Source organism: Hyla sarda, chromosome 3, assembly GCF_029499605.1.
Source record: "Hyla sarda isolate aHylSar1 chromosome 3, aHylSar1.hap1, whole genome shotgun sequence".
Taxonomy (NCBI): domain Eukaryota; kingdom Metazoa; phylum Chordata; class Amphibia; order Anura; family Hylidae; genus Hyla; species Hyla sarda.
In genome coordinates, this window is record NC_079191.1 from 361344931 (window position 1) to 361370649 (window position 25719).

The following is a 25719-nucleotide window of genomic DNA, read 5'->3' on the forward strand; positions in this document are numbered from 1 at the left end:
TAATGCAGAGTATGACATACAAGTTATTGGAGGTTAACCTCTGGTGATGGTGTCATTATAGGGTTTATCGCATGCTAAAATTGTGCACAGATGACAACACCCGTGACATTTTAATGGCATTAGGCATGCAGGAAGAAAAAATATATATAACGGAAAAAAATATATATCAGCCAATGAGCAGCAACAATACAGCAACAACAAAAATATAGAGAAAAAATGGTCCTTACCACCTACGTAAAACATTAAGCACAATTGTTTTAGTGGAGGACAAGCCTGGTCGATACGAACTAAATATGGAGATGGAGACAAAAGCATAAGTCATGAAATGAGATCACAATATTCTGCTTTTTAAGGCTTAACTGAGTTTTAAAAGGTCTCTGGTACGAGACAAAGGGTTTAACTAGTGGATGCTAAGAGTCAGAGTTCGTAAGGCTGTACAATGATCCCTCAACATACAATAGTTTCAACATACAATGGTCTTTTCTGGACCATTGTAAGTTGAAACCAGACTCAACATACAATACTACGGACAGTCCAGATCTGTGAAACGAGTCAATGGCTGGAAGATGTGACCAATCAGAATGGGCATTCACTGGTAAAACCCCTGTATTACTGAAGTGTATGCACTGACTGGTGTCTGGTAGCGCCCCCTACAGTACAGGGAGGTATTACATGTTCTGTACTCTTTACCTGTACCAGGGTTACCTGCTCCTTTGGACACCAGGTGAGGGCGACTCCATGTTACTTTTTTAGGACATTGAGTGTACTGTACAGGACCCAGAAGAAGTTCCTGTCCTCTACATAGACCAGTGTTTCCCAAGCAGGGTGCCCACCGCTGATGCAAAACTAAAACTTCCAGCATGCCCGGACAGCCTTTGGTAGTTTTGCAACAGCTGGAGGCTCCTTGCTTGGGAAACACTGACAGACAGTGATTTACAGCTCCCAGCAGATCTTTCTTACTTTTATATGTAAGGACTTGCTTTATCTATATTAATTATCTACTTATTTTTCTTTAAAGGGGTACTCCGGTGAAAACCTTTTTTCTTTTAAATCAACTGGTGGCAGAAAGTTAAACATATTTGTAAATTACTTCTATTAAAAAATCTTAATCCTTCCAGTACTTATTAGCTGCTGAATGCTACAGAGGAATTTCCTTTCTTTTTGGAACACTGATGACATCACGAGCACAGTGCTCTCTGCTGACATCTCTGTCCATTTTAGCAACCATGCATAGCAGATGTATGCTAAGGGCAGCATGGTGGCTCAGTGGTTAGCACTGCTGCCTTGCAGTGCTGGGGACTTGGGTTCAAATCCCACTAAGGACAACAATAAATAAAGTGTTATTATTATTATAATAATGTCAGCAGAGAGAACTGTGGTCGTGATGTCATCAGAGAGCATTCCAAAAAAAAAAAAAGAATTTCATCTGTAGTATTCAGCAGCTAATAAGTACAGGAAGGATTAAGATTTTTTAATAGAAGTAATTTACAAATATGTTTAACTTTCTGCCACCAGTTGATTAAAAAGAAAAAAGGTTTTCACCGGAGTACCCCTTTAACCCCTTAAGGACTCAGCCCATTTTGGCCTTAAGGACTCAGACAATTAAATTTTAACGTTTTCATTTTTTCCTCCTCACCTTCTAAAAATCATAACTCTTATATTTTCATCCACAGACTAGTATGAGGGCTTGTTTTTTGCGCGACCAGTTGTCCTTTGTAATGACATCACTCATTATATCATAAAATGTATGGCGCAACCAAAAAACACTATTTTTGTGGGGAAATTAAAACGAAAAACGCAATTTTGCTAATTTTGGAAGGTTTCGTTTTCACGCCGTACAATTTATGGTAAAAATGACGTGTGTTCTTTATTCTGAGGGTCAATACGATTAAAATGATACCCATTATTACCTACTTTTATATTATTGTTGCGCTTAAAAAAAAAAATCACAAACTTTTTAACCAAATTAGTACGTTTATAATCCCTTTATTTTGATGACCTATAACTTTTTTATTTTTCCGTATAAGCGGCGGTATGGGGGCTCATTTTTTGCGCCATGATCTGTACTTTTTTTGATTCCACATTTGCATATAAAAAACTTTTAATTTTTTATAATTTTTTTTTTTTAATAAAATGTATTTAAAAAGTAGGAATTTTGGACTTTTTTTTTTCGTTCACGCCGTTCACCGTACGGGATCATTAACATTTTATTTTAATAGTTCGGACATTTACACACGCGGCGATACCAAATATGCCTATAAAAAAAAAATTACGCTTTTTGGGGGGTAAAATAGGAAAAAAACGGACGTTTTACTTTTTTATTGGGGGAGGGGATTTTTCACTTTTTTTTTACACTTGAATAGTCCCCATAGGGGACTATTCATACCAATACCATGATTGCTAATACTGATCTGTTCTATGTATAGGACATAGAACAGATCAGTATTATCGGTCATCTTCTGCTCTGGTCTGCTCGATCTCAGACCAGAGTAGGAGACGCCGGGAGCCGGACGGAGGAAGGAGAGGGGACCTCCGTGCGGCGTTATGAATGATCGGATCCCCGCAGCAGCGCTGCTGCGGGCGATCCGATCATTCATTCAAATCGCACACTGCCGCAGATGCCGGGATCTGTATTGATCCCGGCACCTGAGGGGTTAATGGCGGACGCCCGCGAGATCGCGGGCGTCGGCCATTGCCGGCGGGTCCCTGGCTGCGATCAGCAGCTGGGATCAGCCGCGCATGACACTGGCATCGCTCCGATGCCCGCAGTTATGCACAGGACGTAAATGTACGTCCTGGTGCGTTAAGTACCACCTCACCAGGACGTACATTTACGTCCTGCGTCCTTAAGGGGTTAATCCTCACTTTTTTCCTATTTTTGGATGACATTTTGGTGTCTTTAGAACCAATTACCAGGTTTCCATAGAGTTCTGGTCTCAACATACAATGGTTTCAACTAGAGATGAGAGAACTTACAGTAAATTCGATTCGTCACAAACTTCTCGGCTCGGCAGTTGATGACTTTTCCTGCATAAATTAGTTCAGCTTTCAGGTGTTCAGGTGGGCTGGAAAAGGTGGATACAGTCCTAGGAGACTCTTTCCTAGGAATGTATCCACCTTTTCCAGCCCACCGGAGCACCTGAAGGCTGAACTAATTTACGCTGGATAAGTCATCAACTGCCGAGCCGAGAAGTTTGTGATGAATCGAATTTACTGTAAATTCGCTCATCTCTAGTTTCAACATGCAATGGTCATCCTGGAACCAATTAATATTGTAACTTGAGGGACCACTGTATATACCGTGCCTGGCATAAAGCTGGAGTGGACATACGGGAGGAGTATTGTGAAGACTGCCCCCTCAGCTCCTTTCTAGCTGGATGGCGGGCACTGAAAATCTTGTTTTTAAGAGCTTTATAGTAGGAATTTTAGCACCCATTAGTCAGAAGCTTGTGAACCCCATGAATAAATCTACAGTCATTATTCCACAGTGGACTGACCATGTATGCTAAGACATGCAATATCAGCATTATACTAGAGAATGAGAGGAGATCAGACAATGGAAAAAGTGAATAAATCACATTATTAGATTATAGAATATATTGTTTAAAATTGGTGAGAATAGATGTAGTACAGAATAAATATATGATGCCGAAAAAAAGGTGGATAACACACTGATTAATCGGCCTGGTCTTTTAGAGTAAATGGAATCAAATGCAGCCAAGCAGCTCAGAGCCATTTTACAGTTTATGGGGGAAATTTGTCATCAATTTTACCCTTTTCTTTTTGGTGGTAAATTATTGCAAATTTCCGTTGCAATTCATTTAGACTCATTCAAGAAAATTATATAAATATGGCATGGTTAGCTTTTTGCAGTGGTCGGTGATTTATCAACTGCGTATTTTTTTTTTAAATGGTCTTTAAAATTTTGGCGGAAGCACTCCAATTTTAGCGCAGCCTTATACCAGCCTGGATCACACTTACAAATCTGTCTATATGTAAGCTACTTATTTATGAAGAACGCTTGATAAATGTGAACAGAGTACACATGACCTTAGCCCGGGCAAATGGGGGTAAAAAGAACTTGATTTAAACAGACAAAGTACCCCCCTTAATGTAGATCATCAACCTAAAAGCTAAAAGGGGCTATTAAGATTTATAGAAACTTTTATGTACAGCCATGTGCACAGTATAAATAAAATAAGTGATACTCATCTAGTAGGAGTATGGAGTTTCCAGCATTTTGCATGTGGATCGTGCCACCTACTAAAGAGAGCGGCGCCCTATCTGCCACAGAGCTGCGATGCACCAGGGTATGTAAGTATCCCTTACTTTCTACTTTTACCATATGCCAGCCATATATAAAACATACTAAGAACCCGGATAATCCCTGTGTAAATACACTATTACTTATCTTCTATTAATCCTGAAATGGTACATCAGAACATTTCAGCTGCAGACCTTGCCAAAAATCTACATATCATACATGCAGATTTTACCCTTAAACACTAAGGGGGGTAAAAGCTACAATGAACAGTCATGTCTGTAACATAGTGTTTACTAACCTGGGTGCCTCCAGCTGTTGCAAAACTACAACTCCCAGCATGCTTGATTGAACTTATCCATATAGCTAGTATTATAATTCAGATAATTTTGCTGATTTTTATTGGAAACTATCAACAAGCCTGAAGTCCTACACACCCATAACATTTAAAAGGGATCAAGGCAATAGGATTGGGGAGAAGCCACCAGAGACCGCCCACTGACTTGTGGTTCAGCTGAATGACAGTAATGACTGGTTTACTTTAAAGTGTACCTGTCACTTGCAAAAACTTTTTATATAATGTCAATAATAACATACATGTATATTTGTAATATACAATGTTTAAAAAATTGTATATTGTTTGGTGAAAAAATGCTGTCTTCTCCCTGCAGCTATTGTGTGCTACCTGTGTGCAGAGACAAAATACAGGAAGTGTGGGTGGACAAGCGGGGCCCTGTGCACCGAGGACAAGCGGGGGCCCTGTGCACCGAGGACAAGCGGGGGCCCTGTGTACCGAGGACAAGCGGGGGCCCTGTGCACCGAGGACAAGCGGGGGCCCTGTGCACCGAGGACAAGCGGGGCCCTGTGCACCGAGGACAAGCAGGGCCCTGTGCACCGAGGACAAGCAGGGCTCTGTACACTGAGGACAAGCAGGGCTCTGTACACTGAGACCCTGTGACCTGCTCCCAGCTCACACAGTAGGATGATTGATAAGTCAGGAGAATACACAAGCCCTGCTTGTTCTGCCCACACTTCTTGTATTTTGTCTCTACACACAGAGATACACAGGCAATAGCTGCAGGGAGAGTTTTTATTCACCCAAAAATACAATTTTTTTTTTTTTAACCATAGCATATTACAAAATTTACATATATTTGTAACTACATTGTATGAAAAGGTTCCCCTTACATTAGATTATCAGTACCAGGTGTAAAGACCACACTTCCCAGAATTCAGGTCACTTAACCAAGCAAAGAATGCTAGTAGATTTTAGTAGAATCGTATATATAACTCTAAAATAATGTAATTTATAAGGAATAATATTATTATAATATTATTATGAGGAGTTTTACTTTTAAGCAATAAAATCTATAAAAGAATGTAGTTTGGAACCATAAATTTATAGAGGAGATACAATCTATACTTCCAAATGTGCTTTCTACTCCATATGTTTATGCTAGAGCAGAAAAAGGACACCGCAGCTCAGGTCACTGGTGTTGTAAATGGTTCACACTACCTGCTGATGCACTTCTGCAACATGATCTACCAATAAACACCCCGAATAAACATTTTCAGGACCTCTGAAGCACAGCTTTACTGCGCTCTTTCTATGCGCAACCTGAGGCAATAATCATGAGCAAAAAAGGAAGCTTTAGTTCTATAATTAAAACTAAGTCTATCACATGTAGTATCCACATGTAAGTAATTATCGTCACAGACAAGCAAATTAATATTACAAGGATTCTAAAGGGGTATTCCAGGAATTTTTTTTCATTTGACTATGCTACAGGGGCTGTAAAGTTAGTGTAGTTCATAATATAGTGTCTGTACCTGTGTGTGACTGTTTTCTCACAATTCTTCTGTGATTTTCACCCCAATATTAATTTTTACCAGCATACAAAATGACTGCTGTCTCGGATTTTTCCCAGCTTGCAATGCGGCCGAGACCTGATTCACTAGTCAGCTGATGACAGGGAGCCTGTCTGCTTCAATGGGTGGAGGGATCGCTTGGTGGAATCTGCAACTAATGCAACAGCTGTAGGCACCCTGATTGAAAACCACAGGTCTTTTGTTTCAATTGGTGGGGTGGCTGATGTGTGGAAGGAAAATGGCATTGTGGGATTTGTAGTCAAAAAAACATAAGTCAAACAGGAAATACAAGTTTACAAAAAGATAGCCACTAATGGCCAATCTTTAGCATAGGCCATCAATATAAAATCAGTGGGTGTCAGATACCGGGCTCTCCACAAATCGGCTGATTGAAGAAAAAGTGCCGAATCTCCTTAATTTACGTACATTTCACAACAGCTTTGCAGCTTGGCATTGCAACATTATTCTATTCCAGTGTTTCCCAACCAGCGTGCCTCCAGGTGTTGCAAAACTGCAACACCCAGCATGCCCGGACAGCCTTTGGCTGTCCGGGCATGCTGGGTGTTGTAGTTTTGCAACATCTGGAGGCACCCTGGTTGGGAAACACTGTTCTATTCACTTGAATCGGTGGAGAAATAGTTCAGTTTACATGCACATAAAATGTTTAAAGGGGTAGGTTTGCGATTACTTTTTTTTACAAACTTGTCAGGTATGGGGTGATTTAAAAAAAGAAATAAACCTACTCTTACCTTTCTCGCTACCAAGCCTCCGCCGCTATCCAGGAGTTCTGAGTTTGGTGACTTAACACAAACATCAAATCATCAATGTCTTGCCCCAGCCGCTGATTAGCTGAGCTGGGCATGTGACATCACATCAACAAACCTGAAAGCGCTGGACAGCAGGAAATGGAGCTCCATTATACTAGGGGCGGCGCTGGAGCAGGGAAAGCAAGTGTTTATTTTATTTTTTGTTTTGTTTTTTAATCACCCCTTCCGACTACCTAAAGCATTTTTTAGTCTAGAATGAAAATAATCCTCAAGGTTTTCAAGAAATAGGCTTGCCGTCAGTGAATGAGGATAAACTGTATGTTTAGGCTGCTTTCCTATCGAACGTCACCTACCGGGAGAAAACAGTAGTGTGAAAGCAGCCTTAAATTTATGAGCGGGACATCCTGTATATTCTCCTATTAGCTGGATACAACTATATCCAGTCCAGGAAATGCTCTGTGAGTTAAGTACATCGGCAGCAACCGCTTAAAACTTTCTGCTCTAATGTTATATACCTGAAGTCCAAGACATAACCTGGAGCCCAAATTAAGTTGGTGTGTAACCCCCTCTCCACTGCCAAGGTAAGTTGAATCTGCTAGATGGACTGTTAAACTTTTCTGAAAAGCAGCTAAATGGTAGAAAATCTCTAAGAAAGACTAAATAGAAAAGTTGCCTCATTTTGCAATGAAATCCACACAAAAAATAAATAAATACAAGATAAAGTTATTTTTTTTAAGACATGTGAAGAAAAGTTTTACAAATTCTGCTGGTTTCCTTTGCACTAAAGCAGCATTTTCCCTCTACTTCGCTAGCAGACAAGATAAAACAGCACAGCTGTCATATTCTTTTACTAGAAAGCAGTGCTATATCAGCAGAATTCTGAATTTAGAATTGAAAGAAGAAAACAAAAATCTGTTCACCCATCTGTGACTTGGAGGCACATTCAATAGGGGTGAGAGCTAGCGGTTGCTAGGGTCTGTCAGCTGGAGAACACATCTAAACTGCTATATTTCATTTTGTCATCTATTGTCTCTCCCATCTATATATGAACTTAGTTTGGCACAATTCAGAACTATTGCACCATTTTTCTGGTGTCCAACAATTTATACATTAAAAAAAAAAACATTCATCTGAAAATTTAAATAGCTCGTCTGAGAAATACCTGGACAAATGTATTATGTGCATTACACGTGGGTTCTGCTATATACAGCTCTGCTGGCAAGGCCTGCTCATATTTATTTTAAGGGGTACTTATGACGGCCACCATACCCTCTGCCATAGACTTGCATCGAGGGGGCATGGCGTGACGTCACGAAGGGGCTTGGTTGACCCCCCTCAGCGCGCACACAGTGTTTGGAACTAAATGTTCCGAACACTGACCATTGGAGAACCCCTTTAAGCTGTGCCCTCAAAATAAAACAGCCATTAATATCTGAACCTTAGCAACAAAACTGAGTTCACCCCTAGGTGGAAATGTCCAAATATGGCCCAAAATGTCAATATTTTGTGTGGCCACCATTATTTTCCAGCACTGCCTTAAAGGGATATTCCAGGAATTTTTTTTATTTGACTATGCTACAGCAGGGGTGTGGAATTTTAATAAAAAACTACTTGTCCACGGGACTAAAACAGAGCAAAATCTACTTGTCCCTAATGACGATCCATTTGTCCGGTCCAATTTTCGCTTTTACACTCATTTTTTCCTCCTCGCCCTAGAATAGCCAAAACTACCTACTATAACAGTGATGGCAAACCTATGGCACGCGTGGCACGCCAAGGCCCCTCTGTAGGCACGTGGCCATAGTTCGCCAGACGGGGCAAACAGGGACATCCCTCTGTCCCAAAAGATATTTTCGAGACACAAGGATGTCCCAGTTGCCTTTCTACAACCCCGCGTTAGCTTTAAAAACGCAGGGGCCGCCGGGAGGTAGCGTACGCGGGGACGTCACTGACGTCCCGTGCGCACGCCCATAGGAATGGAGGAGCGGCGCATCGAGGAGGAGGAGGACACGCACTGGCTGGCATGGTTACCAGCTGCACATCTTCAGTGCTCCGTCCACCGCTCTCGGTACCTACTGCTACAGTAGATCATGACCCATCACCAGAGGAGCAGTGGACGGAGCACTGTGGGGCAATACACAGACATACAGCCTCCAGCCATACACTGTATATGGCTGAAAGCTGTATGTCTGTGGGGGAACATACTGCCTACCTAATGTGGGGGAACATACTGCCTACCTAATGTGGGGGAACATACTGCCTACCTAATGTGGGGGAACATACTGCCTACCTAATGTGGGGGAACTGCAACCCAATGTGGGGGAATATACTGCCTACCAAAGTTGTTTTTTCTAAACTTAAACCTCAGTATTCTGATTTAATTGCTGTGCTAGCACTTTGCACTGTGCTGACCTTTATTTATTTATTTGTGAGTATTATGTGCTGCAATAAAAGCCAGAAGATGGACTATGGAGAATGGCCGGCTTTTCTTTTCTTCATATGAATATCACTGCTGTATATCATTTATAGCCTGAGCACCGCCACTAAGAACCACTTCAGCCCAGGGATCGGTTTTTCAATACTACCGCAGTGCCATAGGCATATTTCTACAGAATATATATATATATTATATATATATATATATATAGATGCAAATCATAAAATGTTGCAGTATCTTGTAATACCTTTTTTATTGGACTAACAGCATTTTGTATAGACAAGCTTTCGGGATTCCTCCCTTTATCAAGTCCAAAGCAAATCTAAGCTCACAAGTAGGAGACACAGGTTACATCTCACATATTTGTGAGATGTAACCTGTGTCTTGTTACTTGTGAGCTTCGATTTGCTTTGGACTTGATAAAGGGAGGAATCCCGAAAGCTTGTCTATACAAAATGCTGTTAGTCCAATAAAAAAGGTATTACAAGATACTGCAACATTTTATGATTTGCATCTGCATCACTGGACTAATACGGCTACTCAAATTTACTATAACTATATATATATATATATATATATATATATATATATATATATATATATATTTATATTTATTTATTTTTTTATTTTTTTGGGGGGGGTGAAATTGAAATCGTAAAAGATAATTTAGCAAATCTGGTGGTTTTCTTTTCTACACCATTTACCTTGTGGTCCAGCTAACATGCTATTTTGATACTTTAGGCTGGTCTGATTACAGCAATACCAGATTTGTATAGTTTGTCATGTTTTACTAATTTAACTTTTTCCAATTTTTTTAGTTGCCATTTTTTGACCCCTGTAGCTTGTAATTTTTTTTTCGCATACCAGGCTATATGAGGGCTCATTTTTTGCGCCATTATCCGTTTTTGTATCGGTACCATTTTGAGATTGATCTGACTTTTTAATCGCTTTTTAACTTTATTTTCCTGGGATATTATAAAAATTGCAATTCTGTGTTTTTTTTTTTTTACATTTACCATATGGGATACATAATGTTATATTTTAATAGTTTGTACAATTATGCATGCAGCGATATTAAATATGTTTACTTTTATTATGTTTACATGTTTTTATATAGGAAAAGGGGGTGATTTGAACTTTTAACATGGAAGGGGTTATTCTGAATCTTTTAAACTTTAAATTTTTTTTCTTTATATTTTTTTACACTTTTAGAAGGAATCATTAGATTCCGCATACAGATCAATAGAGTTCTATTGAACTCCACTGATCTGTGTGCTCTGCCATCCATTGATAGAGCCTTGCCCAGCCACAGACACCAGGGAAGCAGCGGTAAGCCCTCCGGCGATCACACTGCAGGGGGGGCCATCCACCCCACTAGCCCACCAGGGAAAATTCACATGTCCCTTTAGATCTAAAGGCTTAATAGCCTATTCGCGGCAGCCCCCAGCTACTGAGAACAGCTGGAGGCTGCAGAGTATGGAGCGGGCACAAGTCCGGAGCCCACTCCATACAGACTGCTGAGCACCGCCGTGCTTGTCAGGTCCGGTCCTGTTTGCCCGAAGCAAGGCTAAGGGCTGGAAAAATTCACCGGAACGGCATGTCCTGGGCGTTGGGCAATAGGAATTCCACATCCCTGTACAGGGGCTGTAAAGTTAGTGTAGTTCATAATATAGTGTCTGTACCTGTGTGATGGTTTTCTCACAATTCCTCTGTGATTTTCACCCCAATACTTATTTTTAACAGCATACAAAATAACCGTTGTCTGACTCACTAGTCAGCTGATGACAGGGAGCCTGTCTGCTACAATGGGTGGAGCGATCGCTTGGTGGGAGAGAGATAAATCTGCAACTAATGCAACAGCTGTAGGCACCCTGATTGAAACCACAGGTCTTTTGAATGGATGCAGCTCATTTATGTTTCAATGGGTGGGGTGGCTGATGTGTGGGAGGGAGGAAAATGGAATTCTGGGATTTGTAGGCAAAAGAAGAAAACTCAAAAGGAAATATCAGGTCACAAAAAAACTAGCCACAGTGTTATGGTAATCTCACAAAATAGCCATTTAGCTCCAAGACAAGCGCAGATCCTTCCTAAGCATGTCCATTACTGCCTGCCAGGTACGTACTAAAATCACGGTCTGGTGGATAACCCATTCAAGCCTTCTGGGCATGGAGTTCACCAGAGCTTCACAGGTTGTCACTGAAGTCCTCTTCCACTCATCTATGACAACATAACAGAGCTGGTTGATGTTAGAGACCTTCTTATTGTCTGCTTTCTGTATCAAGAGCCACATGCGGATTTACGTTAAGTTGCCAGATGGGGATGGTTTTTCTCTTTATGGTTTTATTGTTTTGCACATCATATTCTTTTGCTACTTTGTATATATAGTCCAAAGTGAAAATAAAGGAGGAGCAAGAAGTGGCCCTGACGCGCTGAAAGATGAAGTGGGGAAAAAGAGGAACTCAAGAGAGCCTGCCGAGTGACAGCTGTTTTGAATGTTTGTACTCTATTTCACTGGATGAGTGCCACTTTTTGATTGCTTCAGTTTTTACATACGTTTTTTTCACTGCTGAGCACCCCATTATTTTTCACTTTGTTCTCCTCTGCCTTGTACTTCAGCCATATTAGCTACAAAGCGAGACCGTGTGCGATGGTGCCGTCACTTTTTGCCTTCTTTCTTTTGGATAGTCTATATCGATGTACACTTTTCACTAAACAGATAAAGCATTCTTTATCAGATTCGAATTATTATTTAAGTATTCTCTGTGGTGCACCGGTTGCCCATGCTAGGCAGTGTTCACATGCTGCGCTATTCGTCCCAACAAAATGATGGACCCGAATAAAAGTCCATACGGTCTGTCAGATGCTGCTGGCACCTGTTGTGTAGTGGGTTTCAGAACATCCAAAATTTTCTTTTACATAGTACAAAAAAAATATATATATCCATACGTACACACAATACACAAAAGGTGACAAACCCCTTTAAGAGTAGTAGTATGTATCTGCAATCTTGCTGAATTTGTGTGACCATAGACAGTCAAATGGCTCACAGACAAAAGGTGACATTCAAATTTAGAATAGGAAAGGTCATGTCATTGTACCGGGATCTTCCCATACGCTGGGTGCGATAAGAAATGCTCCCAACAGTAAGAAGTGCTTACAACCCTTACATAGTAGAAATCTCAGCCGGTCAGATCAGGCCACATAACATAACTATGTACTGTCCATCATCTACGGCTGCATTTATTTCAATCGGCTAGAAGCAAAAGAGTAGTCAATGTTGTCCTCACTGCAAGAAAAATAGCAGCCAGTTTTCAGTCAGACATCTTATAGGCATCAGGGAATCATAGGTAACATTACTGCCATTAATAAACATAAGAAGTGGTGTACTGCCATAATACACTGTATCTGTATATCAGACAGTATTCAGCTCACCCTCTGTAGAAAATACAATGCAACAGGCAGTGCTGATATATTGCAGGAAAACCACTTAAAGGGGTTATCTGGCCAAAGAGCAGCACCCGCATTCTATGCGGGGCTGAGTGTCCAGTCTCCGAAAGCTCTTGTTTCCGGGACTGGGGACGTGATGTAATGCCATGCCCCCTTGTGACAGCCGTGGTGTGACATCAAGAGGGGGCGTGGTGTTACGTCACATCCCCAGTCCCGGAAACAAAGAGCTTTCTGAGACTGGATACGCAGCCCCGCATAGATTGTGTGTGCTGCAAGAAGATTGAGTGGGGTCCCAGTGGCAGGCCCCCCGTGATCAGACATCTTATCCCCTAAGGAATAAGAGGTCTTTGGCCAGAATACCCCTTTAAGTGAATGAGCATGAATTGATTTTAATGTCTTGAGATCATGTAAACTGGGGTAACTATTAGGGGTGTGGGGGTAATTAAAAAATAAATAAATAAATCCTCAGTCTCCAAGGCCAATGTCATAGTCATCTTGAATTTTGTGCCTCCTTAAAGAGGAATCTATCAGCGCCTTTTCTTTACATACACCTTTTAGTAAGTAGAATTAGTCTGCATGGCTAGGTTTACATATGTACAGCGATCCAGCACCGTACTGAATGGAAATGCCAAAAGATGGATCTTTTCTACATAAAAGGCCCCATCAATCAATAAAAGGTATGATTATTCATGCTGTTTAACACTCTTCTTGCTGCTGTAGTTATTACACAAAAGGCTCTGACATTCACTTTGAGATCTCCTTTGAAAAGTCAGTCGTTCTATGCGAAATTATTTCTTTATATATCTTAAATAAATTGTTGAAAGAAAAAAAAAACAGCACTATACCATTCCATCTGCATTAAAGGGGTACTCCCTAGCATCAGGATCTCTGCTGAAGCGCCCCTATATCATTACTGCACAGAGCAAACTCGCTCTGTGCATAATGAGCGGCGATACAGGGGCCGGAGCATCGTGACGTCACGGCTCCGCCCCCTCATGACATCACGGCCCGCCCCTCAATACAAGTCTATTGGATGCCATCAAGCTCCCTCCCATAGACATGCATTAAGGGGGTGGGCCGTGACGTCGGAGCCATGATGTCATCAGGGGGCGGAGCCGTGACGTCACGATGCACTGGCCCCCGTATCGCCGGTCATTACGCACAGAGCGAGTTTGCTCTGTGCAGTAATGATGGCGGGGTGCTGCTGCGGAGATCCTAGGGTTCCCCAGCGGCGGGACCCCCACAATCTGACATCTTATCCCCTATCCTTTGGATAGGGGATAAGATGCTAGGGGCGGAGTACCCCTTAAGATGTGCTGAAACTTACAACTCATTATGTGTAAACCAGAACTGGGAGTCACATTCTTTATTCACACTGATGCCAATATGACCGGAGGAGAATAAAGCTTAGTACAAATCTCGAAGCAAAATGGCACCTCCAACACGTAAAAAAGATTAAAGAGAATCGGACAGCTAGTTCATTGCGCTAAACCCAGTATACTGGGTCATAGTGCGGGTGAAGAGTTGCAAAATGAGGAGTGATTCTCCCAAATCTGTTGATAAGGTGCTGCCTTATGCTAATAGTTTTATTCCTAATGTGCCCCAGCGTGCATTGGAGGGCTAGAGCTGGTCGTCTCCTCCATACCCCCCGTCATCCCATCCTTCATCATTATTATGCTAATGCAGTTGAAGGTAAGCGCTCTGCTGTATGTTCTCTCATCCACTACCTTCATTAGCTTAATAATGAAGGGGATGGGGCCGACGGGGGTATAGGGAGGAGACAGGGGAGTTTAGCCAGCCAGTTCCCTGCCTCCAATGCGCACTGGGGTGCATTAGAAATAAAACTATTTACAGGCATTATGTAGCACCTAACCAACGGATTTCAGTCCTTCTTTTACAGCTGTTCACCAGCATTATAACCAAGTATACTGGGTTTAGTGCGGGTGTACAAGCTGTCAGATTCTCTTTAAAGGATAAGAGATACCTACCTGATCACGGGTGTTCCGACCACTGATGCCCCCCGCAATCTCAAAAATAGGGACGTTCCATTCATTCTCTATGGGAGAAATTGGGGATGCACGTACCACGTAAAGCATTCTATAGAGAATGAATGGAATGTTGGCTCTGATCCTCATTCTTGACGTTAAGAGGGACCCACCCAGTGGCCAAACCCCCCCCCCCCCCCCCCCCCCAAATATCAGATCCTAACAGAAGCTGTTTAAACATAATTACATGTCAAGCCCGATCACAAACCAAATAAGCTGATGCTTAGCACTAGTTAAATAAGATAAATTATATAATAAGACATCTGTCAATTTGGACTCCCTTCAAAGGGGTACTCTGGTGGAAATGTTTTTTTTTCCTTTTTAAATCAACTGGTGCCAGAAAGTTAAAACAGATTTGTAAATTACTTCTGTTAAAAAAAAATCTTAATCCTTCCAGAACTTATTAGCGGCTGAATATTACAGAGGAACTACAGAGGAAATTATTTTCTTTTTTGAACACCGTGCTCTCTGCTGACATCTCTGTCCATTTTAGGAACTGTCCAGAGCAGCATATGTTTGCTATGTGGATTTTCTCCTACTCTGGACAGTTCTTAAAATGGACAGAGATGTCAGCAGAGAACACTGTGCTCGTGATGTCAGCAGAGAGCTCTGTGTTCCAAAAAGAAAATAATTTCCTCTGTAGTATTCAGAAGCTAATAAGTACTGGAAGGATTAAGATTTTTTAATAGAAATAATTTACAAATATGTTTAACTTTCTGGCATCAGTTGAAAAAAAAAATATATATATTCCACCGGAGTACCCCTTTAATCTTATATTAATGACCTAGCCTGCACATCAGGAAATACGTTGCGTATTCTCCGGTGAGCCAACACACAGGGCTACCCAGCGGCAGCCTGTGTGCGCAGTAAGTTTTGGAGGCGGGACCAGTGCACAGACGTGATTGTGATGCGCGAGCCCACCTCCAAACATCCCTGCACACATAGGGTTCTCGCCAGGTAGTCCTGTGTGTTTGCCCATAGCAATATATGCAGCGTATTTCCCAATGTGCGGCAGATTTAGATGCAGCATGAAATACACTGCTTACATGCTTTGTGTGACCGCACCGTAAGTCCAGGATACCCCCTTTACAAATAGATATCATTGTTACAGAAAAGAATAAAAAACGAGTAAGCAAATGTTTCAACGGTTAAAAGGGAGAAAACTGTAACAACAGCATCCAGACTACCTAAATTATAACAAGGAAATTACTGTATGTTATTTTATGTAGCCATAAAGTTTACTTAAACAATGACTGCTGACAGGAGTATGTGAGCGTGGTAGAGAATGCAGCCTTCATGCTGAGTAACGCCATTTCCCAACAATTATCATTCCCATTCAATGCTACTACCTCCACAGTGTCTACTTATTGTATTCTATTAAAAAAAAAAAAGGTAACTGCAGGCTACATGTTCATTTTTAGTCCAACCAGAGCAGGACACTGAGAACAAGAGCCAAGACCAATCTGATTTACTTACTTGGGAAACCAATTAAGACCAAGGTGTTCCGTTTTCGAGTACAGAATTCTCTCCAGCATGTCGTACAATGGTCTCCAGGGTAACTGTAAGTCTTCTCGGGAAAGAAGTTCTTTCTTTCTGCAATCGGTCGGGAAATACAGTGTTAAATCAGGCTAATATTCCACAAAGCATATTATCTGTGCTTTAGTATAAAAATGAAAAAAGATATCATTATTATTGACCATATAGATGATTTCAGACATGGACGGGACATCTTGGGTTCTCCATTTTCTAGCAATTAGCAATCTATAATTATGAAGGACATGACAGATAGTCGTGCGGACTGTGACAGGAAAATCCTCTATGCCTATCATTAAGAGGGCCAGTTCGGGTGGAATGTCCCGGAATGAAGGTATGAGGGACTGTATAAGGAATAGTAAGTCATGTCTGGATTTGGATAGTTTCGGGCATTTCCAAAAAACATGGGCGAGAGAACCTATCATACCGCAATTCCTCCGGCAAATCGGGTCTTGATTATCATACATGCTAGCCAATCGTTTAGAAGTTATTGCCAAACAAGAGCACAAATACGATAAATTCCTTAAATTATGGGAATTATGGACTCACCACTTTGATTCCACTTGATTTAGTCATTTATAGGTGCGACCACAATTTTTTTTTCTGGGGGTTTGGGATGGGTCCGGGAATACTACTGTATCATAGGGAGGTGTGCATCAGTCCTTATACTACCTATTAATAGTATTTATTTTCTCTCTCTACCTGAGATATTTCACCATTTGCTCTGGTGGGCTCCTCTTAGAACTCCATACCATCACACGGCCTTACTCTTACTTTTATTGTTATTATAAGACATTGTTTATTTGTTAATTTTAGTTTGTTTTGTATTCTCATGTACTCTTCTCGACTAAGTTACTTCTGTCTTACTGACTACTTTCCATTATCTAAGCGAGATCAGCCTCATACATTATACTCACCTTTGTGACTTTGAGATATAGTGATATAACACTGTCCTTTTATGATCGAGAGCAATGCAGGACACTTATTTCTACTTCAATATATCCACATAATATTATCGAGTTTTTTGAAACAATCATTCTCTCCTTATTCTCTTTTTCATGTATTTTGATCAAAATACTGTCTCAAAATGTATATTGACATGTTTTACTTACCTGTTAAATTTTCAATAAAAATCAATTGAAAAGAAAGAAAAATGAAAAAAAGATAACTTTATAAACAAACTAGTAAAGAGAAAATGAAGCGGCACCCCAGAGAGACATAATGTCACCGATAAGCCGCCTTTATCATCAAATATTCTTTTCGGTCTCCTTTTACACAGCGGAATTTTGATGCGGTTTTGGCCAAAATACAAACGCATCAAAAACTGTAGTACGAGTCCCCAAATAAATGTAAGGATGCGTTCACACTGAGTAATTCAAGAGGAATTTACTCGTGTAATTCCTCTTGAATTCCCTGTAAGAAATATTTAACATCTGCTTTGCCGTTCACTTCAATGTATTTTACTCTGCACTGTTCACACTGCGTAAAATCCGCTCGCCGAATTCCGTTCTGCTAGAAGAAAGAACATATTCATTCTTCTTGCGGAATACGCGAGCAGGAGTCCATTGAAGTCAGTGGTAAAAAAAATTTACGCTTGAAATTGTTTCCGCACGGAATTTGCGTGGAAATTCCGCGTGAGAAACTAAATAAATAAAAAAGGAAATTCTAATTGGTGGTTGTAGTCCAGCAAAAAATAAAAAAATTTAAAAAAAATGTTTCCGCCTATATTCCGCGCGGAAAATATGCAAAGAATTCTGCGTTAATTCCACGCAAATTGTGCGCATAAAAAAGGCATATTCCATGGCAGAATCTTTACGTGAGGATTCCGCTCCTATTCCTCAGTGTGAACGCATCCTTAAAGGGGTTTATCCAGGAAAAAACTTTTTTTTTATATATCAACTGGCTCCAGAAAGTTAAACAGATTTGTAAATTACTTCTATTAAAAAAAATCTTAATCCTTTCAGTACTTATGAGCTTCTGAAGTTAAGGTTGTTCTTTTCGGTCTAAGTGCTCTCTGATGACACGTGTCTCGGGAACTGCCCAGTTTAGAAGCAAATCCCCATAGCAAACCTCTTCTAAACTGGGCGGTTCCCGAGACACTTGTCATCAGAGAGCACTTAGACAGAAAAGAACAACTTTAACTTCAGAAGCTCATAAGTACTGAAAAGATTAAAGGATTAAGATTTTTTAATTGAAGTAATTAACAAATCTGTTTAACTTTCCGGAGCCAGTTGATATATAAAACAAAAAAGTTTTTTCCTGGATAACCCCTTTAATGTAGTATGGCTACCTTTTTGTCAGGACTCATGTACGCACATGGCAAAGCTGCATGCATAGTCAGTCTATATGGGTCTATGTTAGTGTTTCCCAACCAGGGTGCCTCCAGCTGTTGCAAAACTACGACTCCCAGCATGCCCGGACAGCCAAAGGCTGTCCGGGCATGCTGGGAGTCGTAGTTTTGCAACAGCTGGAGGCACCCTGTTGGGAAACCCCGGTCTATGTTGTAGAGCCAGAGGCATTTCATGTACTGCCTTAGAAGGCTTTCACATGACACAGCAGACTCCCCATAGGAGCGATGTTTGTACAAGAGAACGCTTAGAACTGCACCCTTTAACTTACTTTAAAAGGCTGATTAACAAGCGTGCGAAACCCTGCATCATACTGATCTCCAACTTGGGGATAGTCACCAATTCGTACAACAGCTTCACGAAGAGAACATGGTCGTCTTTGCTAAATTTTCGGCCAAACAGTCGTATATACCTGTAAACAGAAGAAATTTAGGTTTACTTTCACGAGAATCAATTCCTAACACTCAATGTAAATATCAGGAAACATAGGGATTTACGACGCACTGCAAAGTCAGCTCAAGCTTTTAATACCTTGCTGTAATCCCGATTATAGATCCAGCAGCAGAAATATGTATAGCGGACAAGTGTGCGGATCTGCTAAATTTACAACATAAACAAAATGGGATTCACTGCCAAAAGTAAAAGGAAACAGAACATGAGAAAAATGGACTTGTGGATTTAAAGGGGTATTCCTGGGAAAAACTATAAAATATATATAAAAAAAAAAAAAAAAATATTATATATATATAAATATATATATATATATAACTGGCTCCAGAAAGTTAAACAGATTTGTAAATTAATTCTATTAAAAAATCTTAATCCTTCCAGTACTTATTAGCTGTTGAATACTACAGAGGAAATGGTTTTCTTTTTGGAACACAGAGCTCTCTGCTGACATCATGACCACAGTGCTCTCTGCTGACATCTCTGTCCATTTTAGGAACTGTCCAGAACAGCATATGTTTGCTATGGGGATTTTCTTTTACTCTGGACAGTTCCTAAAATGGACAGAGATGTCAGCAGAGAGCACTATGCTCATGATGTCAGCAGAGAGCTTTGTGTTTCAAACGGAAAAGAATTTCCATTGTAGTATTCAGCAGCTAATAAGTACAGGAAGGATTAAGATTTTTTAATAGAAGTAATTTACAAATCTGTTTAACTTTCTGGCACCAGTTGATTTAAAAAAAAAAAAAAAAATCCTGCTGCAGCACCCGGAGATGCTGCTCCATTAGGGGCAGTGTTTTTCAAACAGCGTGGCTCTAACTGTTCCTAAACTACAACTCCCAGCATGCCTGTACATCCAAAGGCTCTCAAAGATTGACATTCGTGTGCATGATTCAAGGTCTGAAGTACTAACTACCACAGCTTATGTTGACAGCAGCCTCTATACTTTTTTTTTTCATATCCAAAAATATTAAATAATTTATTTATATAGCACACACAGATTCTGCAGCAGTGTACACTCCAGTTGTTTTCCTGTCCACACTGGGGTTCACAATTTACATTCACCTATCAGTATGTAGGAAACTGAAGTGATCAGGGGAAACCCATGGGGAGAACATACAAACTCTTGGCAGATGTTGTCCTAGGTGGGATTTGAAACCACTGAGCCAACCAACAAACTCATAAATCTGTCTCCAAGACCTAACAAAACACAATTATTTCAGATTTCCAGAAAGAGCCAGCAGATAGTAAGGGTATATCTCTGGCAAATACATTTTTAAGAAGGTAAAGCTGGAAGGTATAGCCGTATTTCGAGTGCAATTCCACTTAGAAATCATGCTTGCTGTCAATGGGATTCCGATGCACAGTGCAGACTACGGAATTCTGCCACAAACCAAGCAGAATACATTGCCTTCGTTCGAATGATCATCTTAGAATACGCAGTGTATTTCCCGCTGCTGCAGATGATTTTGCGCAGCTTGAAACACACTGTATAAGCGGTACGTGGGACCGTACCCTTCAAACAGCGGCAACAGTTCTGAATATTACAGTGGCTAATTTGACCAAGAATAAAATGTATCCGAGACCACTATAAGGTGCCGTACTGCATAGGCCCATACCTCCAAACTACACATCTACAAGATATCTCGAACCTCTTCCATTAGTCTCCCGGCATTAGCCTTTGAAGCAAGATCCATGGAACTCACTTTACACATAATGGAGCCTTGGTTCTCATCTACAAGATGGTTTCACATAATCCTTAAAGGGGTACTCCGGTGAAAACCTTTTTTCTTTTAAATCAACTGGTGGCAGAAAGTTAAACATATTTGTAAATTACTTCTATTAAAAAATCTTAATCCTTCCTGTACTTATTAGCTGCTGAATACTACAGAGGAAATTATTTTCTTTTTGGAATGCTCTCTGATGACATCACGAGCACAGTTCTCTCTGTTGACGTTATTATAAAAATAATAACGCTTTATTTATTGTTGTCCTTAGTGGGATTTGAACCCAAGTCCCCAGCACTTCAAGGCAGCAGTGCTAACCACTGACCCACCATGCTGCCCTTAGCATACATCTGCTATGCATGGCTACTAAAATGGACAGAGATGTCAGCAGAGAGCACTGTGCTCGTGATGTCATCGGTGTTCCAAAAAGAAAGGAATTTCCTCTGTAGCATTCAGCAGCTAATAAGTACTGGATGGATTAAGATTTTTTAATAGAAGTCATTTACAAATATGTTTAACTTTCTGGCACCAGTTGATTTAAAAGAAAAAAGGTTTTCACCGGAGTACCCCTTTAAAGTGTAGCTCCCACCATCCTATTTTTTTTTTCTGTCCCTGCCAATTGCCAATCTATTCCTAACCCCCTCCCTGCTTTTAATTTTTACTATATTAAAAATGCCTTTTGTCTGCCTGGTTGTGTGCTCACTACCAGGCAGACTTCCCCAGCAGGCACCACGTCACTAATGCCTGCTGGGGGGGGACTTCCGCCCTTAGTTCATCTACACAGGGTGCCTCCAGCTGTTTCACCACTACAACTCCCAGCTTGCCCTGACATCTATTGGCTGTCAGGGCATGCTGGGAGTTGTAGTATTGAAACAGCTGGAGGCACCCTGTGTAGATAAACTGTTAGTTACATGCGGCGCTAGCCCGTCCCCTCCGTTCCCCCCCCCCCCCCCCCCCCCCCGCCATACCCCGTTACCTCCATCACAAACCCCCCCCCCCCCGCATACCCCATTCCCTCCATCACAAACCCCCCTCCCGCATACCCCGCTCCCTCATTACACTTACTGCAGAGTCCGGCAGCGGGTGTGCAGGGACAGCGGCGACGAGACGGCGGCGATGTGCGGAGGAGTGGCCTCCCAGCCAGTGGCCGGGGAGCCAATGTGCTCGCTCCCTGCCTGTCTGATTGACAGGCAGGGAGCGAGCGCAGGCTGAATGAAAAAGGACCGATGCCCGGCCGCATCAGTCCTTTTTCAGGCGTGACGTCACGCCAGGCTGCAGCCGGCCACTAGGAGGGAGACCCCTAGTGGCCGGTTTTCAAATGTAAATTAAACAATTTTAATCAAAAAAATAATAATAAAAGTATATTAGAGATATGTTGTAGTACATAAGTACTACAACATATCAAAAAATAAAGTTGGTGACAGTGCCCATTTAAATGGAACATTTTTAGATAGTAGTAATACCACACACAACCTGAGGACAGGGGTGGTGCTGTGTTTGGAAGATATCAGCTGTTTTTGTAATCCTAGATAACCCCTTTATGAGGGACAGCTACCTCTGAGGCCATAGCTAACACAATCCCTCTAGAATCTGTCCTTTAGAGCCGACAGACTTCACACAGAACATCTGTGAAACATTACTGGCGACCCCCCAGACATTAAGAGGGTAAAAGTCACGAGAGCTACTACCCGATGTGTGCTTCTCTATCCAACACCTGGTTCTAAGTAGCTGCCTCCTATAGAACACAGCAATCTATGAGAAGCAAACTGCATTTGTTCTAGGGAAAAAACAGCCACCCAGCAACAGGGTCCAGGTTACATGCTGCCTAAATAAATCTATAGAGCCGGTAGGTGAAGAGGAGCCAAAGGCAGCGAAGTACAGGAGCTTACAGGGAGTATTCGATCGTGGTAAATTGTAAACCTGCTCACTCTTATGTACTTAAATGGGTACTCCGCTGCCCCATTGTTAGGGAAAAAAAATTCTGACTGCTTGGAGCGGGCACCGGAGGTCTGGACATGGCCACGCCCCTCGTGACTTCACACCATACCCCACTCAATGCAAGTCTATGGGTGACATCATAAAGGGCATGGCCGTGATGTCACGACCCCCGCCGTCCGCACCCAGCGTTCTAAATAAATGCTGTGTGCTGCGCAGAGATCGCGGTCCCAGCCGCAGGACCCTTGTGATCAGACATCTTATCCCCTATCCATTGGATAGGGGATAAGATATCTAGGGGTGGAGTATCCCTTTAACCCCTTAAAGACTCGGCCCATTTGGGCCTTAAGGATTCAGACAATTTTATTTCTACGTTTTCGTTTTTTCCTCCTCACCTTCAAAAAAATCATAACTTGTATTTTCATCCACAGACTAGTATAAGGGCTTGTTTTTTGCGTGACCAATTTGTCTGTTGTAATGACATCACTCACTTTACCATAAAATGTATGGCGCAACAAAAAAAAAAAACACTATTTGTGTGGGGAAAGTAAAAAGAAAACCGCAATTTTGCAAATTTTGGAAGGTTTTGTTTTCACGCCGTACAATTTATGGTAAAAATGACGTGTGTTCTTTATTCTTTGGGTCAATACGATTAAAATGATACCCATGAAAATATACTTTACTATTACTGTTGCGTTAAAAAAAAAAATCGCAAACTGTTTAACCAAATTAGTACGTTTAAAATCCCCCTATTTTGAAGACCTATAAATTTTTCATTTTTCCATATAAGCGGCGGTATGAGGGCTCATTTTTTGCGCCGTGATCTGCACTTTATATTGATACCATATTTGCTTATATAAAACTTTTAATACAGTTTTTATAATTTTTGGGGGGGAATAAAATGTTATAAAAAAAAGCAGCTATTTTAAACTTTTTTTTTTACGTTCACGCCGTTCACCGTACAGTATCATTAACATTTTATTTTAATAGTTCGGATATTTATGCATGCGGAGATAACAAATATGTACGCAAAATATTTTTATTTTATTTTATTTATTTTTTTTACACTTTTTTGGGGGTGAAATAGGGAAAATGGGACAATTTACATTTTTATTGGGGGAGGGGGTATTTCAAATATTTTTTTTTACACTTTAGTAGTCCCCCATACTGCTAATACTGTTCAGTGTTATGCATAGGACATAACACTGATCAGTATTATCGGTCATCTTCTGCTCTGGTCTGCTCGATCACAGACCAGAGCAGAAGACCCGTTGAAGGCAGCGGAGGCAGGTGAGGGGACCTTTGGCTGCCATGCTGGATGATCGGATCGCCGCGGCAGCACTGCGGGCGATCAGATCATCCATTTTAGTATCCGCAATGCTGCAGATGCCGTGATCTGTATTGATCATGGCTTCTGAGGGGTTAATTGGCAGATGTCCACCATTACCAGCGGGTCCATGGCTGCTATCAGCAGTCCGGACCTGCCGCGCATGATCCGGGCATCGCTCCGATGCTCGCGGTTATGTATAGGACACAAATGTACGTCCTGGTGCGTTAAGTACCAGCTCACATTTATGTCCGGCTTCGTTAAGGGGTTAACCCTGCTTCTGCCATCAACCATATGATACCCGACAACAATGGAGTATGCATGTGGTTCAAGACTGACTGGCTGGAGTAGCAAAATGCCTGCTCTTATGGCAGCTGCCAGGAACGAAGGTAAAGGGAAAACAAAAAGGACAATGTAGCATAAAAAGATGGAAAAAGAAAACATAATGGCTGTAATACATGCTTTAACCAGCACCTCACCCTGAGGCAAATACACTGTAAAGGGGTACTCTAGTTTTTATTTTTTTCATAGGCAGCCTGGGCGTATTAAAGAAATCTTTTTGGAGTACCCCTTTAATTTTAATAGAGAAAATATTAATGTACGTGACATTGATCCATTATGTCATGTCAGCCGCACACACCCCCTAAGTGACAAATGAGGAGAATCAGGGTGTCCAACTAGAGGTATTTCAGAGACTAAAAAAAAATTCATGATCCTCTAAGTGTCTGATCGTGCACATCATTCATTCTCTATGAAGCCACTGTGGAGGCTCCAGAGAGAATGAATGGGGCCTGTGAAAAGGTATACATAGAAACATCAGCACATAAGAACCATTGGGCCCTTCTAGTCTGTCCAATATCCTGAATACTATCAAAAGTCCCAGGCCCTATCTTATATGAAGGATAGTCTTTTGCCAATTCCATGTATGCCTAAACTCCTTCACTAAAGTACATCTTAAAGAAGTACTCCGCTGCATTTTTTTTTAACCCTATGTGCCCGGGCTGCCAAGCGAAACAAAACAAGCTTTAACTCACCTTCCTACCTTCCCCGGTTGCGCTGATCTCGATGTCCCGTTCTCCGGTCCCCGACTTCTTCCACTTCCTGTAAGTCAAAGAGTCACGTGACACTCAGCGTCAGCAGTGTCACCTTGCGGCCAGTGATACGCTGAGCGTCACATGACTCTTCGACTTACAGGAAGCGAAAGAAGTCTGGGACATCGATGTCAGCGCAACATGGGAACATAGGAAGGCGAGCTAAAGTTTGTTTTGTTTCGCTTGGCAGCCCGGGCACTGAGGGTTAAAAAAAAAAAAAAAACGAACCGGAGTACTGCTTTAAGTCACTAGAAAGTAAGCAAAATTGAAAAGTGAGCAAAAAGAGCAATGTCAAAAAAACTATTTTTTAAGAAGAGAGAAAACAATTCTCCAAAAAGAACCAAAGGCCCCCTTGTCTTTGTACACAATGGGGGACATTATTAGCTTTACACCACCTTCAGTGTTCTAAATGTCCCTGCAAATTTTGCGCATTTGCATTTTTTGTGCAATTTTTTTGGCTCAATTTTCGGTAGAACATCTAACAA

The 25719-nt window shown here is 41.3% G+C and overlaps 1 protein-coding gene across 2 annotated transcripts in view; it reads right to left on the reverse strand.

The window, feature by feature from the left end:
* PSME4 (proteasome activator subunit 4) overlaps positions 1-25719 on the reverse strand; it is a 185717-nt gene that overhangs the window by 130176 nt on the left and 29822 nt on the right. The window contains exons 2-4 of one of the 2 annotated variants that reach the window (XM_056567663.1): positions 18979-19119; positions 16303-16419; positions 228-287 (exon numbers count right to left, since the gene is read on the reverse strand). In XM_056567663.1, the coding sequence (XP_056423638.1) occupies positions 228-287; positions 16303-16419; positions 18979-19119 (318 nt within the window). The remainder of the gene's footprint in view (positions 1-227; positions 288-16302; positions 16420-18978; positions 19120-25719) is intronic. The other variant, XM_056567664.1, reaches the window with a different exon arrangement.